General features: G+C 38.2%; 1 protein-coding gene across 1 annotated transcript in view; it reads left to right on the forward strand.

Moving 5' to 3' along the window:
- The window catches only part of TMLHE (trimethyllysine hydroxylase, epsilon), a 70,709-nt gene that overhangs the window by 27,106 nt on the left and 26,413 nt on the right, over positions 1-17,190 (forward strand). The window contains exon 3 of the mRNA XM_040265298.1: positions 7,814-8,154. Within this exon, the coding sequence (XP_040121232.1) occupies positions 7,814-8,154 (341 nt within the window). The remainder of the gene's footprint in view (positions 1-7,813; positions 8,155-17,190) is intronic.

The raw sequence follows: 17,190 nt of genomic DNA on the forward strand, positions 1-17,190 counted from the left end.
TTCTTTGCATTGATCGATGAAGAAGGCTTTCTTATCTCTCCTTGCTATTCTTTGGAACTCTGCATTCAGATGCTTATATCTTTCCTTTTCTCCTTTTCTCTTCACTTTTCTTCTTTTTACAGCTATTTGTAAGGTCTCCTCAGACAGCCATTTTGCCTTTTTTGCATTTCTTTTCCATGGGGATGGTCTTGATCCCTGTCTCCTGTACAGTGTCACCAATCTCTGTCCATAGTTCATCAGGCACTCTGTCTATCAGATCTAGTCCCTTAAATCTATTTCTCACTTTCACTGTATAATCATAAGGGATTTTATTTAGGTCATACCTGAATGGTCTAGTGGTTTTCCCTACTTTCTTCAATTTAAGTCTGAATTTGGCAATAAGGAGTTCATGATCTGAGCCACAGTCAGCTCCCGGTCTTTTTTTTTTTTTTTTTGCTGACTGCATAGAGCTTCTCCATCTTTAGCTACAAAGAATGTAATCAATCTGATTTTGGTGTTGACCATCTGGTGATGTCCATGTGTAGAGTCTTCTCTTGTGTTGTTGGAAGAGGGTATTTTCTATGACCAATGTGTTCTCTTGGCAAAACACTATTAGTCTTTGCCCTGCTTCATTCTGTATTTTGGCCAGGCCTAATTAATAAACATTAGCTCAGTGCCAACTTTACACAGAACTGAGAACTTCTAGAGAGCTAGAGATGTTAGTCCATAACTTAATGTAAGATGTAGTATCCATTAAATATAAAATGAGTAAATATAACAAGTATAAATAGCTTATGCCATATGCAAATTAAGTTGATACTTACCAAATAATTAATTTCAAAAAAAAAAAGCAGAGTTAGTCAAGGAAACTTCTTTGCATTAGTTTAATTTTTAGCTAGATTTTGAAAGAAAAGATGGTCACTTAATTACAGGAGACTATAATTTCAGGCAGAAAAATGGCAAGAGTAGAAACTTCTAACCCAGATATCTAATAGGACAGGAGAAGATCATCTATAGTTTTGATGAGAAGATCATTCTCATTTCTGATGTGTGACCTATGTTGGACTCACCAATAGGATATCTTCACCACTGCTCATTGATTTACTCAACAAGCATTTAACGAGCATGTACCAGAAGCCAGACATTGTGATAAGTGCCAAGCACACAGTGATGAAAAAGACATGTTCCCTATCATTAAGGTACTGTCTATAGCAAAAACACATGGACAATTATAAGACAATGTGATAAATGCTTTTAGACAACATATAGGGTGCTGTAAGAACAAAGAGGAGAGGTACCTAACCCAAACTAAAGAGTTACAAATGACTGCTTACAGAATCTTTGCAGAGTCATGAATATTAAATATGAATTAGGCAAGGCAAAAATGGGGAGAAGGTACGGATGAATGTTCCATTCAAATGGAACTGCATGTACAACAGCTTGAAGGATACAGAGATGTCATATTGGCTACAGGTGGTACTGAATCACTTTTATCACTCCAAGGAAATGGTTCTCAGTATTTTAATTTATGAATCCCATAGAAATTTTGTTACAAGCTACAGATTCCATCCAGAAATGCAGAACTACACACACACACACACACACACATACACACACACAGGTTTACATATCATTCCATGGATCCTAAGTATTCCAACTTCAGGTTACTACCAAACAATAGCCCCATTTCAAAGTATCAGCAGTTGTTGTATCATTTCTTATTTGTTGTTCACTTGCTGTGTCATGTCAGACTCTTAGTGACCCCATGGACTGCAGCACACCAGGCTTGCCTGTCCTTCACTATCTCCCAGAATTTGCTTAAACTCATTTTCATTGAGTCAGTGATGCCTTCCAACAATCTCATCCTCTGTTGCGCCCTTCTCCTCCCAACTTCAATCTTTCCCAGCATCAGGGTTTTTTCCAAAGAGTCAGCTCTCCGCATCATGTGGTCAAAGTATTGGAGCTTCAGCTACAGCATCAGTCCTTCCAACCAATAATGAGGGTTGATTTCCTTTAGGATTGACTGGTTTGACCTCCTAGCAATCTGAGGGACTCTCAAGGGTCTTCCCCAATACCACAGTTTGAAAGCATCAGTTCTTCAGTGCTTAGCCTTCTTTATGGTCCAACTCTCACATCTGTATATGACTACTGGAAAAACCATAGTTTTGACTATATGGACCTTTGTAGGCAAAGTGATGTGAATGTTTGTCATAGCTTTTCTTCCTTGGAGGAAGTGTTTTTTAATTTCATGGCTGCAGTCACTGTCCACAGTGATTTTGGAGCCCATGAAAATAAAATCTATCACTGCTTCCTCTTTTTCCCCTTTCATTTGCTATGAAGTGATGGGACTGGATGCCATGATCTTAGGTTTTTGAATGTTGAGTTTCAAGCCAGCTTTTTCACTCTCCTCTTTCACCTGCATCAAAAGCCTCTTTAGTTCCTCTTCCCTTTCTGCCATTAGAGTGGTATCATCTGCATATCTGAGGTTGTTGATGTTTCTCCCAGAAATCTTGATTCCAGCTTGTGATTCGTCCAGCTCGGCATTTCACACAATGTAATATGTATATAAGTTAAATAAGCAGGGTGACAGTATACAGCCTTGACACTCTCCTTTCCCAATTTTGAACCAATCCGTTGTTTCACGTAAGGTTCCAGCTGTTGCTTCTTGACCTGCATACAGGTTTCTCAGGAGGCAGGTAAAGTGATCTGGTATTCTCATCTCTTTAAGGATTTTCCACAATTTTTTGTGATTCATACAGTCAAAGGCTTTAGCATAGTCAATGAAGCAGAAGTAGATGTTTTTCTGGAACTCCTTTGTTTTCTCCATGGTCCAAAGCATGTTGGTAATTTGACCTCTGGTTCCCCTGCCTTTTCTAAACCCAGTTTGTACATCTGGGAGTTCTGCTGAAGCCTAGCTTGAAGAATTTTGAGCATTACCTTGCTAACATGTGAAATGAGTGAAATTATGTGGTAGTTTGAACATTCTTTGGCATTGCCCTTCTTTGGGATTGGAATGAAAACTGACCTTTTCCAGTCCTGTGGCCACTGCTGAGTGTTCCGTATTTGCTGGCATATTGAGTGCAGCACTTTAACAGCATTATCTTAAGGATTTGCAAGAGCTCAGCTGGCATTCCATCACCTCCACTAGCTTTGTTTGTAGTAATGCTTCATAAGGCCCACTTGGCTTCACACTCCAGGATGTCTGGCTCTAAGTGAGTGACCACACCACCCTGGTTATCTGGGTCATTAAGACCTTTTTTGTATAGTTCTTCTATGTATTCTTGGCACCTCTTCTTAATATCTTCTGCTTCTGTTAGGTCCTTACCTCTTTCTGTCCTTTAATCATGTTATCCTTATGTTAAATATTCCCTTGGTATCTCTAATTTTCATGAAGAGATCTCTAGTCTTTCTCATTCTATTGTTTTCTTCTATTTCTTTGCATTATTCACTTAAGAAGGCTTTCTTATCTCTCCTTGTTGCTCTCTGGAACTCTAAATTAAGTTGGGTATATTTTTCCCTTTCTCCTTTGCCTTTTGCTTTTCTTCTTTCCTCAGCTATTTGTAAAGCCTCCTCAGACAACCATTTTGACTTGTTGCATTACTTTTTCTTTGTGATGGTTTCGGTCACTGACTCTCATACATAGTTACAAACCTCTGTCCATAGTTCTTCAGGCACTCTGTCTAACAGATTTAATCTGTTGAATCTATTCCTCACCTCCATTGTATAATAATAAGGGTTTGATTAAGGTCATACCTAAATGGTCTGGTGGTTTTCCTTACTTTCTTCAGTTTAAGCCTCAATTTTGTAATAAGGATCTCATGATCTGAGCTACAGTCAGCTCCACGTCTTGTTTTTACTGACTCTATAGAGCTTCTCTATCTTTGACTGCAAAGAACATAATCATCTGAGTTTGGTATTGATCTCCAATTATGTCTATGTACGGAGTGGTCTCCTGTGTTGTTGGCAGAGGGTGTTTGCTATGGGCAGTGCATTCTCTTGGCAAAACTCTCTTAGCCTTTGCACTGCTTCATTTTGAACTCGAAGGTCCAACTTGCCTGTGATTCCAAGTATCTCTTGACTTCCTAATTTTACATTCCAATCCCCTTTGATGAAAAATACATTTTATGGGGGTGTTAGTTCTAGAAGGTTTTGTAGGTCTTCATAGAACCAGTCAGCTTCAGCTTCTTTGGCATTAGTGGTTGAGGCATAGACTTGGATCACTGTGATGTTGAATGGTTTGTCTTGGAAACAGACTGAAATCATTCTGTCATTTATGAGATTGTACCCAAGTACTGCATTTCAAACTCTTTTGTTGACTATGATGGCTACTCCATTTCTTCTAAGGGATTCTTGCCCACAGTAGAAGATACAATGGTCATCTGAGTTAAATTTGCCCATTCCTGTCCATTTTAGTTCACTGATTCCTAAGATTTTGATGTGCCTGCCATCTCCTGCTTGACCACATTCAATTTACCTTGATTCATAGACCTAACCTTCCTGGTTCCTATGCAATATTGTTATTTACAGCATCGGACTTTACTTTCACCACCAGACACATCCACAACTGAGCATCATTTCTGGTTTGGCCCAACCTCTTCATTCTTTCTGGAGCTATTAGTAATTGCCCTCTACTCTTCCCCAGTAGCTTGTTGGACAGCTCCTGACCTGGGGGGCTCATCATTCAGTGTCATATCTTTTTGCCTTATCATATTGTCCATGGAGTTCTTGAGGCAAGAATACTGGAGTGGTTTGCCATGTCCTCCTCCAGTGGACCACATTTTGTCAGAATTCTCCACTATGACCTGTCCATCTTGGGTGGCCTTGCACAGCATAGCTCATTGAGTTAGACAAGCCCCTTCACCTCAACAAGGCTATGATCCATGAATGGGTGGTTAGTGACTTCCCTGGTGGCTCAGAGGTTAAAGTGTCTGCCTGGAATCCAGGAGACCCAGGTTCGATCCCTGGGTCGGGAAGATCCCCTGGAGAAGGAAATGGCAACCCACTCCAGTACTCTTGCCTGGAGAATCCCATGGAGGGAGGAGCCTGGTAGGCTACAGTCCACGGGGTCGCAGAGTTGGACACGACTGAGCGACTTCACTTCTAACAATTGGACAGAGGTTAAGCTAAAAACCTTTAGTCAATGAGGTTTCCACCCTTTGCCATTGCAACTGTATGTGGATTGGGGCACACAAAGTTTAGGCTTTTCATAAGTTTGCCTTGGCTTTCAGTTTCTGCCACACATTATATGTTTCCATTGTGCTGGCAGAGGGCCTTACATTCCTCCAGGGACATGTAGATAACTAAGGCCTGTTCCAGTCTCTCCTAAGTATGCACACAGCCCTACATGTGTATACAGCCTTGCTGAACACTGGGCGTGTGAGGGGGCTTTCCCAGGACCACTATAGCTGATCCCCTTCATAGATTCTTGATTGTTCTGCTGGTCTATTCCTTGCCCTAACCAGTATGCCAGCTGGCTTTCCTGGTTTTCCTGTCCTGCTACACCTAATGCTGATGGAGCTGCTGGGGGTAAAGTAGGGGTAAAAACACCTCAAGCTAAAGCACTCAGATCCCTACTGTTCTTACCCAAGATTCAATCATCTTTCTTGACTAAATGCTTTTTAATTTGCTGGAGGCCTTTGGTCAATTTCCAGGGTCCAAAAATGGTTGTTATTGATAATTTTGCCCAGTTTTATCATTGTTATTGGGGCAGAAGATTTTCTAAGCTCCTTACCCTGCCTTTTCTGAAGTCTCAACCTCAGATTCCTAAGACTACATTTTGAGTAACACTAGCATAGGACTTTGGGGTTGGACAACTTGAATTCTTGTCCTACCTCCACACCTAATCATTATATGATCTTACAAATTAATTTAACATCTCTGAGCTTTAGTTTCTGTTCCTTAAAAAGAGAATTGCAACATTGTACAAAGTCAATTTGAGGAGTATAGATATACTGCATTTTTAAACTGTTGATTAGTTTCTCAGTAAGGATATACCACAGTTTATTTAGCTGTTCCTTCACTGCCCCACTGATAGACAATCTTATTTTCTATTTTGCTATTGTAAACAAAACTATTATGAATATCCTTGTGCATACCTCCTTGCATGTGACAGTTTTCATAAGGTAAGTACTGAGATGTGAATTTCTCAGTCAAGAAAGTAATATACATATTTTTTTTATTATTTTCATAGAAACTTCCAGATTACCATTCAGTGAGTCATCATCAATTTATATTCACATTACCAATGTTTGAGAGCATGCATTTCCCCACATCATTTGAAAACACATGTTTTAATCAAACTTTAAAAAATTTGTTACTCTGATGAATAAAAAATGATATCTTAATACCCATTTCTCTTATTACTCCTAAAGTTAGAGGAGTGCATGCATTTACTGTTCACCACTGGTGACTTTCCTATTGATATCCTTCAGTTGTTTTTCTACTCAGTTTTTATCCTAATGATTATAAGGATTTATTCAATATACTGGGTATTAATCCTTTTATGTTAAAATATTTTTCCTGTTGTATTTTAACTTGTTTACACTTTGCAAAACAGAAGTTTTTTATTTTCACATACACAAATTATCTTTTATGCTTTGTGTGTCATATTAAAATACTTTTTCTTCTTCAAATTTGTCAATATATAATAGTTTTATGTTTTATATTTTACTGTATCCATAATTTACTGTTGAAGCTGATGTGAATCTAGAATCAATTTTTTCAAATATTCATTTTTCTAAAACTAATGATCGAAAAAATCTATCATTTTACCACTATTGCAAAATGCCACCTTTAATGTATACCATATTTCCATATACACTTAGGTCTATTTTGGGACTATTCTGTTCCCTTGATTTCTTAGTCCATTCTGCATGAATATCATACTTTTTAAATGACTATAGCATTATAATATATTTTTATACCTAGTAAGACTTCCCTTCCAAGCCTTTCTTTTTCTTGTCAAAATTATTACTTTGTTAATTCTTGGAATTAGTCTGTCCAGTACATGAAAATTTTCACGGGGATTTGGGTTGGAAGTACATGGAGTTTTGTGTATTAATTTATGGAAGAATTTCTGTCTTTTCATTTTTGAATCTGCCCAACTGTGAGCATATTTTTCCATTCAAGTTTCCTTCAAGTCCTTCAGAATTTCTCCATAGTTATCTTTTACATTTTCATTTATTTCCAGATACTTTATAGTTTTTATTCCTGTTATAAATTTGAACTCATTTTAATTTACCCTGTCTAAATGAATAATCTGATAAAATGTTTGATATTTTTTGGTAACTTTTTCTTTCGATACATCTTCAAGCTAACAGGAAAGTTGTAAGTATAGTACAAGGACCTCCTTTATATCCTCCAGCCATGTTCATTTTCCAAATTTAGAACTCTAATCTGTTTTGAGTTTATCTTGGAAACCTGGTGACAATATAAGGTATGGACTCGATTTTATAGTTTTCTGAATGATTATCAGTTGTCCCAACACCATTTACTTAAAAAGTCATATTTTCCACAGTGATGATGTGTGTCAGTTTTTACTAACCAAATTTCTATGTGCATTCATGTATATTTTTTGACTTTTTATACTCTTCTGTTGTTTTGTCTGCCTATTCCTATACCAACATCACACTATTTTAATTGTAGAAGTTCCATGCTGTATTTTAATAGTAGGGGGCCAGTATTCCTCACATTGCTCTCGTTCATTTGTTGGTAGAAGAATTTTTGAATGGAGTTTTCTGAATCCAGATTTTTTAGTTTTCCTAAATATTTTATTCATTTTTATAGAATAAATAATATAATAAATGCTAATAAAAGAATATGATCTTTTCCCTAGAACTGCAATATGCTAACAATGTGATGCGCTTTGATTATGTCTGGCTTCGAGACCACTGCCGCTCAGCGTCTTGCTACAACTCTAAGACTCACCAGCGCAGCCTAGACACTGCCAGCGTGGATTTATGTATCCAGCCAAAGACCATTCATCTGGATGAGACCACACTCTTTTTCACTTGTGAGTGGACAGGAGACATGGTCTTCTTTGGGTACTTCTTTAAAGAACAATTGTTTTATAAAAAATGGTTTGCCCCTTTACAAAGTAGGATATTCTTTTATTTACTCTTCCTTTTTCCTTTCTTTGGCAGCATTTCTTTTGTGCACCTTCTATTTTTCTTCTTAAATTAAATTGTTATAATCTACAACTAACATCATAGTTTTGAAAAATATTTTTCCACCTTTATTGAGATATATTTGACATATCTGTATATATTGTGAAATGATGACCACAATAAGCTTAGTTTACACATTCATCACCTCACATAATTAGCACATTTGCATGTGTGGCTAGAGTATTAACAATTTACTATCTTAGTAACTTGCAAGTATACAATACAGTATTGTTAAGTATATCACTGTGCTATACATTAGATCTCCAGAACTTATTCCTCTTATAACATGAAAATTGTAGCATTGATGAACATCTCCCATTTCTTCAAACCCATAGCCTCAGGCAACCATCAATCTACTCTCTGTAGACAGTATTTATCTTTCTCTGTCTGACTTACTTTATGTAATACACTCAAGGTCTATCTATCAATGTTGTTGCAAATTGCAGGAATGCCTTCATTTTATGGCTAAATAATATTCCACTGTATTCATATACCACATTTTATTTGTCTATTTATGCATCAATGAACACTTAGGTTGTTTCCACATCTTGGCTATTATAAATTGTGCAGCTATGAACATTAGGGTGCATGTATCTTTTTGAAACATTGATTTTGTTTCCTTTGGATATATGCTCAGAAGAGGGATTGTTGGATGATATGGTTCTTTCATTTTTAATTTTTTTCCAAAGTGGCTACACCAATTTAAACTCCCATCAACAGTATAGGAGAAGTCTCTTCTCTCCACACCCTCACCAACATTTGTTGTATGTTGTCTTTCTTTTTTTGAGGAGGGTAGTGACATTTGAGTTTATTTTTTTCTTTATTTTTAATTTGAAGATAATTAAATGTTGTGTTAATTTCTGCCTATGTTGTCTTTTTGATAATAGCCATTCTGACAGATTGGAGGTGGTATCTCTGATTTGCATTTCCCTGACAATTAGAGATATTTAGCATCTTTTCAACTAGCATCATCTATAATGGTGAGGCTGAACACATTTAACATTTCACTTTCATTCTTATTTAACACAGTTCTGGAACTTCTAGTCATTACAATAAGGCAAGAAAAGAAATAAAATTCATATATATTAGAATGAAAGAAATAAAACTATATATTTGTGATTTTGATGGAGGGATAGATATGTAGACCAATAGAACAGAAAAAGAAACTGAGAAATAGAATCACACAAATATAGTAAACTGATCTTTGACAAAGGTGCAAGAGCCAGTCAATGAAGGAGGATAATCTTTTTAAGTAATGATGCTGAGATAATTGGACACTCATAGGCAAAAGTAAAAAAAAATAACTTCAACCAAAATTTCACACTTTATACAAAAATTAACTCAAAATAGATCATGGACTTAAATGTAAACATAAAGCTACAAAACTTCTAGAGAAGAATATAGGAGAACATCTTCAAAGCCTTGACCTAGGTAGTGACTGGCACTAGAACTAATTAACTTTCAAAACTCAATATAAGAAAAACAATACAATTAGACAATGAATAAAAGACATGCACAGACGTTTCACTGAACGGGATGTACAAATGGCAGATAAACATTTGCAAATATGTTCAGCATTATAAGCCATTAGAGAAACAAAAGTTATTAGCACAGTAAAATTTCACTATATACCTAGCAGAATGACTAAAATTTTAAAAAAAAATCGTGATAACACAAAATGCTATAAAAGATTTGGAAAAATTCTATCAGTTATACACTGCTGCTGAGAGTATAAAATGGTATGGCTACTTTAGGCTTCCCTGATGGCTCAGTTGGTAAGGAATCTGCCTTCAATGCAGTAGACCTGGGTTCGATCTCTGGGATGGGAAGATCCCCTGGAGAAGGACACGGCTACCCACTCCAGTATTCTGGCCTAGAGAATTCCATGGACTGTATAGTCCATGGGGTCACAAGGAGTTGGACACGACTGAACAACTTTCACACACACACACACTCTGGAAAACAGTTTGCCCGCTTATTAAAAAAAAAAAAAAAGACTAAACATGCAAGTAACCATGTGTGTGTGCTCAGTCACTCAATTTGTGTCTGACTCTTTGTGACCCTATGGACTGTAGCCTGCCAGGCTCCTCTGTCCATAGAATTTCTCAGGCAAGAATACTGGAGTGGGTTACCATTTCCTATTCCAGGGGATCTTCTTGACCCAGGGATTGAACCTGGGTCTCCTGCATTCACAGGCAGATTCTTTATCACTGAGCCACCTGGGAAGCCTCCTGGGAAGCATGTACTATACAACCAGCAATTGAATTGATAGGCATTTATTCCAGAGAAATGAAAACTTATGTTCACACAAAAACGTGTACATTAATGTTCACAGCAGCCTTATTTGTAACAGCCAAGAACTGGAAACTACTTTAATATCCTCCAATGTGTGAAGTGTTAAACAAATCATCCACATAATGAAAAACTATTCAGTAATTAAAAAAGAATGAAAGATTGATATGCATGATAACTTGGGGAAAGCACAAAGGAATAACAGTGAAGGAAAAACATAACTGCATGATTCCATTTATGTAACATTCATGAAATAACAGAATTATAGAGATAGTGAACAGATTAGCAGTTGCCAGGAAGAGAGGAAGAATGGTGTGGCTTTAAAGAGGTAACATGAAGGAGTCTTGTGGTAATGACACATTGGAATATTTTGACTATAGTTGTGGTTACATAAAGCTGCACATGTAATAACACTGCATTGAGTACACACACGCACACACACAGAAATAATTATGTATATAACTCACGAGATCTGAATGAGCTCTATGGATTGTATCAATATCACTTTCTAGGTTTTGATATTGTACTGTGGTTGTACAAGATGTTAAACATTGGAGAAGGCTCAGGGAAGGGTGTATGAGACCTCTTTTATATATTTCTTTGTGACTTTCTGTGAATCTGTATTTCAAAATAACAAAACAGTATTTGAAGAAGAAATATTTATTTGAGTACATTTTACTACTGATTTTTCTACAATGAAAAAAAAACATACCATAAATAACACTTAACTTTTCCAGCAAGTATACTGGAAGATGATGCTGTTAAAGTACTGTACTCAATATGCCAGCAAATTTGGAAAACTCAGCAGTGGCCACAGGACTAGAAAAGGTCAGTTTTCATTCCAATCCCAAAGAAAGTGAATGCTTAAGAATGTTCAAACTACTGCACAATTTCACTCATCTCACACACTAGCAAAGTAATACTCAAAATTATACAAGCCAGGCTTCAACAGTATATCAGCTGTGAACTTCCAGATGTTCAAGCTAGATTTAGAAAAGGCAGGGAACCAGAGATCAAATTGCCAACATCCATTGGATCATCGAAAAAGCAAGAGAGAAAATCATCTACTTCTGTTTCGTTGACTATGCCAAAGCCTTTGATTGTGTGATCACCACAAACTGTTGAAAATTCTTCAAGAGATAGGAATACCAGACCAGGTAACCTGCCTTCTGAGAAATATGTATGCAGGTCAAAAAGCAAGACTTAGAACTGGACATGGAACAACAGACTGGTTCCAAATAGGGAAGGGAGTACATCAAGGCTGTATATTGTCACCCTGCTTATTTAACTTATATACAGGGTACATCATGAGAAACACTGGGCTGGAGGAAGCACAAGCTAGAATCAAGATTACTGGGAGAAATATCAATAACCTCAGATATGCAGATGACACTACCCTTATAGAACAAAGCAAAGAAGAACTAAAGAGCCTCTTGATGAAAGTGAAAGAGGAGAGTGAAAAAGTTGGCTTAAATCTCAACATTCAGAAAACCAAGATCATGGCATCTGGTCCCATCACTTCATGACAAATAGATGGGGGAACAATGGAAACAGTGAGAGACTTTATTTTGGGGGTCTCCAAAATCACTGCAGATGGTGATTGCAGCCATGAAATTAAAAAATGCTTGCTCCTTGGAGAAAAAGCTATGACTAACCTAGACATCATATTAAAAAGCAGACACATTACTTTGTCAACAAAGGTTCATCTAGAGGGGCAGTCCTAAGATGGTGGAGGAATAGGATGGGGAGACCACATTCTCCCCCACAAATTCATTGAAAGAACATTTGAACACTGAGCAAATTCCACAAAAAAACTTCTGAATGCTGGCAGAGGACATCAGGTACCCAGAAAGGCAGCCCATTGTCTTTGAAAGGAGGTAGGAAAAAATATAAAAGATGAAAAGAGAGACAAAAGAGGTAGGGATGGAGATCCATCCCAGGAAGGGAGTCTTAAAAAGAGAGAAGTTTCCAAACACTAGGAAACACTCTCACTGGCAGGTCAGTGGCGAGTCTTGGCATCTCAGAGGGCAACATAACTGGGAGGAAAAATAAATAAATAAAACCCACAGATTACATGCCTAATCGCAACTCCCAGCAGAGAAGCAGCCCAGACACTTGCATCCACCACTAGCAAGAGGGGGCTGGACAGGGAGGCACAGGCTGCATTGCTTATGGTAAGGACCGAGCCTGAATCCCCCAAGGGCAATCTAAGGGAGCTGCCTTGAGATAGCAACCCAGACTTTTTCGCTATCCCATGAAAAGCCCTAACCTAAGACACTGTCGGGCCTGCTCACAGAGCAAAGGACTGAGCAGAGCTAGCCGGCTGCGGACCGGCCCATCCCCTGCAGGAGACAGGCAGGCAAGAGCAGCCAGAGCCGGAAGGGGGCAATTGCGGCCCCAGAGAGGCATCCTCTACTAAACTGCAAGCAGGCTTCATTGCTAACCAAGACTTTTTGGGTTTCTGGACAGTCGACATCTGCCAGGAGGGTCGCAGCCAGAGATCACCTCCCCAGAAGAGACACACCCAGAAAACCCAGCGGCTGGGACAGGGGAAGGGATAAGTTGCAGCCTTCAACTGGGGGTGACTACATGCGCCAAGCACCTGGTCACCTGAGCTGCTCAGACCTGGGATGGCACAAAACACAGGCCCAAAGAAATCTGCGCCTTTGTGGAGTATCAGAGGACCTGAACCTGAGGGGCTTAGACCTGGGAAGTGCAGGCAAACCAGGGCCCGCATCAGACAGTTCCCAGCAGAGGAACCTAGAGTCTGAGCGGTGTAGACTGGGAAAGTACACACGCTGTGAGCAGGGGCAAATCCAGTGTGGCTGAAACATTGTGAGCACTCCCCACACATGCCAGTAATATTTGGTTGCAGTGTTCCTCACTCCCCACAGCACTACTGAACAAGTGAGCCTAAAAAAGTGACCACCAGCACCCCCTTGTGTCAGGGCAGAAATCAGACACTGAAGAGACCAGGAAACAGAAGAAGCTAATATAAACAGAGGGAACTGCTTTGGAAGTGACAGGTGCAATAGATTAAGACACTGTACTTAGCACCGACTACATAGGAAGTGGACTATAGATCTTGAGAAGTATAAACCAGCTCAAGAAACTATCTGAAAATGAACTGACCCCACACTATCCACAACAACTCCAGAGAAAGTCCTAGATACATTTTACTATTATCATTTTTTTTTAATTTTTAATTTTTTTAATTTTGTCATCTATTACTCCTTTAATTTTCATTTTTATAACCTATCATTACTTTACAAAAGAAAGACCCTATTTTTAAAGCAAACTTCATATATATATTTTATAATTTTTGTGACTTTGTTTTGTTTTTTTAACGTTGTACTTTTGAGAATCTAACCTCTATGCTAGATTTTTAATCTTTGCTTTTTTGGTATTTATTATCAATTTTGTACCTTTAAGAACCCAATCTTCAGTACCCATTTTTTCTTGGGAGTGAGATTACTGGCTTGATTGCTGTCTCTCACTTTTGACTCTCCTTTTTCTTCACCAGGTCACCTCCATCTCCTCCTTTGCCCTTCTCTTCTCTACCCAACTCTGTGAATCTCTTTGTGTGTTCTGGGCTGTGGAGAACACTTAGGAAACTGATTACTGGCTGGATCTGTTTCTCTCCTTTTGATTCCCCCTTTTATCCTACTGGCCACCTCTGTCTCCTTCCTCTTCTCTTCTCTGTGTAACTCCATGAACATCTTTGAGGGGTCCAGACTGTGGAGAGCACATTGGGAAGTGATTACTGGCTAGCTTACTCTCTCCCCTTTTGATTCCCCCTCTTCTCCTCTGGTCACCTCTATCTCCCTCCTCCCTCTTCTCTTCTCCATATAACTCTGTGAACTTCTCTGGGTGTCCCTCACTGTGGAGAAACTTTTCATTATTAACCAAGATGTTTTATCATCAGGGCTGTATAGGCGGAGAAGTCTTGATGCTACTGTAAGAATAACACTGAAAACCAGAGGCAGGAGGTTTAAGTCCAAAACCTGAGAACACCAGAGAACTCCTGACTCCAGGGAACATTAATCAACAGGAACTCATCAGAAGGCTCCATACCTACACTGAAACCAATCACCACCCAAGAGCCAACAAGTTCCAGAGCAAGACATACCATGCAAATTCTCCAGCAACACAGGAACATAGCCCTGAGCTTCAATATACAGACTGCCCAAAGTCACACCAAACCCACTGACATCTCAAAACTCACTACTGCACACTTCCTTCCACTCCAGAGAAAAGTAATCCAGCTCCACCCACCAGAACACTCACACAAGCTTCCCTAACCAGGAAACCTCTACAAGGCACCCGTCCAACCCCACCCACAGCGAGGAACCTCCACAATAAAGAAGAACCACAAACTGCCAAAATACAGAAACTCCACCCCAACACAGCAATATAAACAAGATGAAAAGGCAGAGAAATACTCAGTAGATAAAGGAACAGGATGAATGCCCACCAAACAAAAAAAAAAAAAAAAAGAGGAAGAGATAGGGAATCTACCAGATAAAGAATTCTGAATAATGATAGTAAAACTGATCCAAAATCGTGAAAAAAAAAATAGAGGTACAGATAAATAGCCTGGAGACAAGGATTGAGAGGATGCAAGAAATGTTTAACAAGGACCTAGAAGAAATTAAAAAAAGAGTCAGTATATAGTGAATAATGCAACAAATGAGATCAAAAACACTCTGGAGGGAACCAACAGTAGAATAACGGAGACAGAAGATAGGATAAACGAGGTAAAAAATAGAATGGTAGCAATAAATGAAGCAGAGAGGAAAAAAGAAAAAAGAATTAAAAGAAATGACAACAACCTCAGAGACCTCGGGGTCAATGTTAAATGCACCAATGTTCGAATCATACTTCTCTGGAGTCCCAGACGAAGAAGACAAAAAGAAAAACCATGAGAAAATACTTGAGGAGATAATAGTTGAAAACTTCCCTAACATGGGGAAGGAAATAGTCACCCAAGTCCAAGAAACCCAGAGAGTCCCAAACAGGATAAACCCAAGGCAAAACACCCCAAGACACATATTAAACACATTAACAAAGATCAAACACAAAGAACAGACATTAAAAGCAGCAAGGGAAAAACAACAAATAACACACAAGGGGATTCCCATAAGGATAACAGCTGATCTTTCAATAGAAACGCTTCAGGCCAGAAGGGAATGGCAGGACATACTTAAAGTGATGAAAGAGAAAAACCTACAACCCAGATTACTGTACCCAACAAGGATCTCATTCAAATATGAAGGAGAAATCAAAAGCTTTACAGACAAGCCAAAGCTTCGAGAGAATTCAGCACCACCAAACCAGCTCTCCAACAAATGCTAAAGGATCTTCTCTAGACAGGAAGCACAGACAGGGTTTTTAAACTCAAGCCCAAAACAACAAAGTAAATGGCAACGGGATCATACTTATCGATAATTGCCTTAAACATAAATGGGTTGAATGCCCCAACCAAAAGACAAAGACTGGATGAATGGACACAAAAACAAGACCCCTATATATGTTGTCTACAAGAGACCCACCTCAAAACAAGGGACACATACAGACTGAAAGTGAAGGACTAGAAAAAGATACTCCATGCAAATAGAGACCAAAAGAAAGCAGGAGTAGCAATACTCATATCAGATCAAATGGACTTTGAAATAAAGGCCATGAAAAGAGACAAAGAAGGACACTACATAATGATCAAAGGATCAATCCAAGAAGAAGATATAACAATTAAAATATATATGCACCGAACATAGGAGCACCACAATGTGTTAGGCAAATGCTAACAAGTATGAAAGGGGAAATTAACAATAACACAATAATAGTGGGAGACTTTAATACCCCACTCACACCTATGGATAGATCAACTATACAGAAAATTAACAAGGAAAAACAAACTTTAAATGATACAATAGACCAGTTATACCTAATTGATACCTATAGGACGTTTCAGCCCAAAACAATGAATTTCACCTTTTTCTCAACTGTACATGGAACCTTCTCCAGGATAGATCACATCCTGGGCCATCAATCTAGCCTTGGTAAATTCAAAAAAATTGAAATAATTCCAAGCATCTTTTCTGACCACAATGCAGTACGATTAGATGTCAATTATAGGACAAAAACTATTAAAAATTCCAACACATAGAGGCTGAACAACACACTGCTCAATAACCAACAAATCACAGAAGAAATCAAAATGTGCATAGAAACAAATGAAAATGAAAACACAACAACCCGAAACATATGGGACACTGTAAAAGCAGTGCTAAGGGGAAGGTTCATAGCAATACAAGCTTACCTCAAGAAACAAGAAAAAAGTCAAATAAATAACTCTACACCTAAAGCAACTAGAAAAGGAAGAAATGAAGAACCCCAGGGTTAGTAGAAGGAAAGAAATCTTAATTAACCTCCAATTAAAAATTTTATTTAAAAATATTAGGGCATAAATAAATGCAAAAGAAACAAAAGAGACCATAGCAAAAATCAACAAAGCCAAAAGCTGGTTCTTTGAGAAGATAAATAAAATTGACAAACCATTAGCCAGACTCATCAAGAAACAAAGGGAGAAGAATCAAATCAACAAAATTAGAAATGGAAATGGAGAGATCACAACAGACAACACAGAAATATGAAGGATCATAAGAGACTACTATCAGCAACTATATGCCAATAAAATGGACACCATGGAAGAAATGGACAAATTCTTAGAAAAGTACAACTTTCCAAAACTGAA

This window comes from Oryx dammah, unplaced genomic scaffold (assembly GCF_014754425.2).
Source record: "Oryx dammah isolate SB20612 unplaced genomic scaffold, SCBI_Odam_1.1 HiC_scaffold_23, whole genome shotgun sequence".
Lineage (NCBI taxonomy): Eukaryota > Metazoa > Chordata > Mammalia > Artiodactyla > Bovidae > Oryx > Oryx dammah.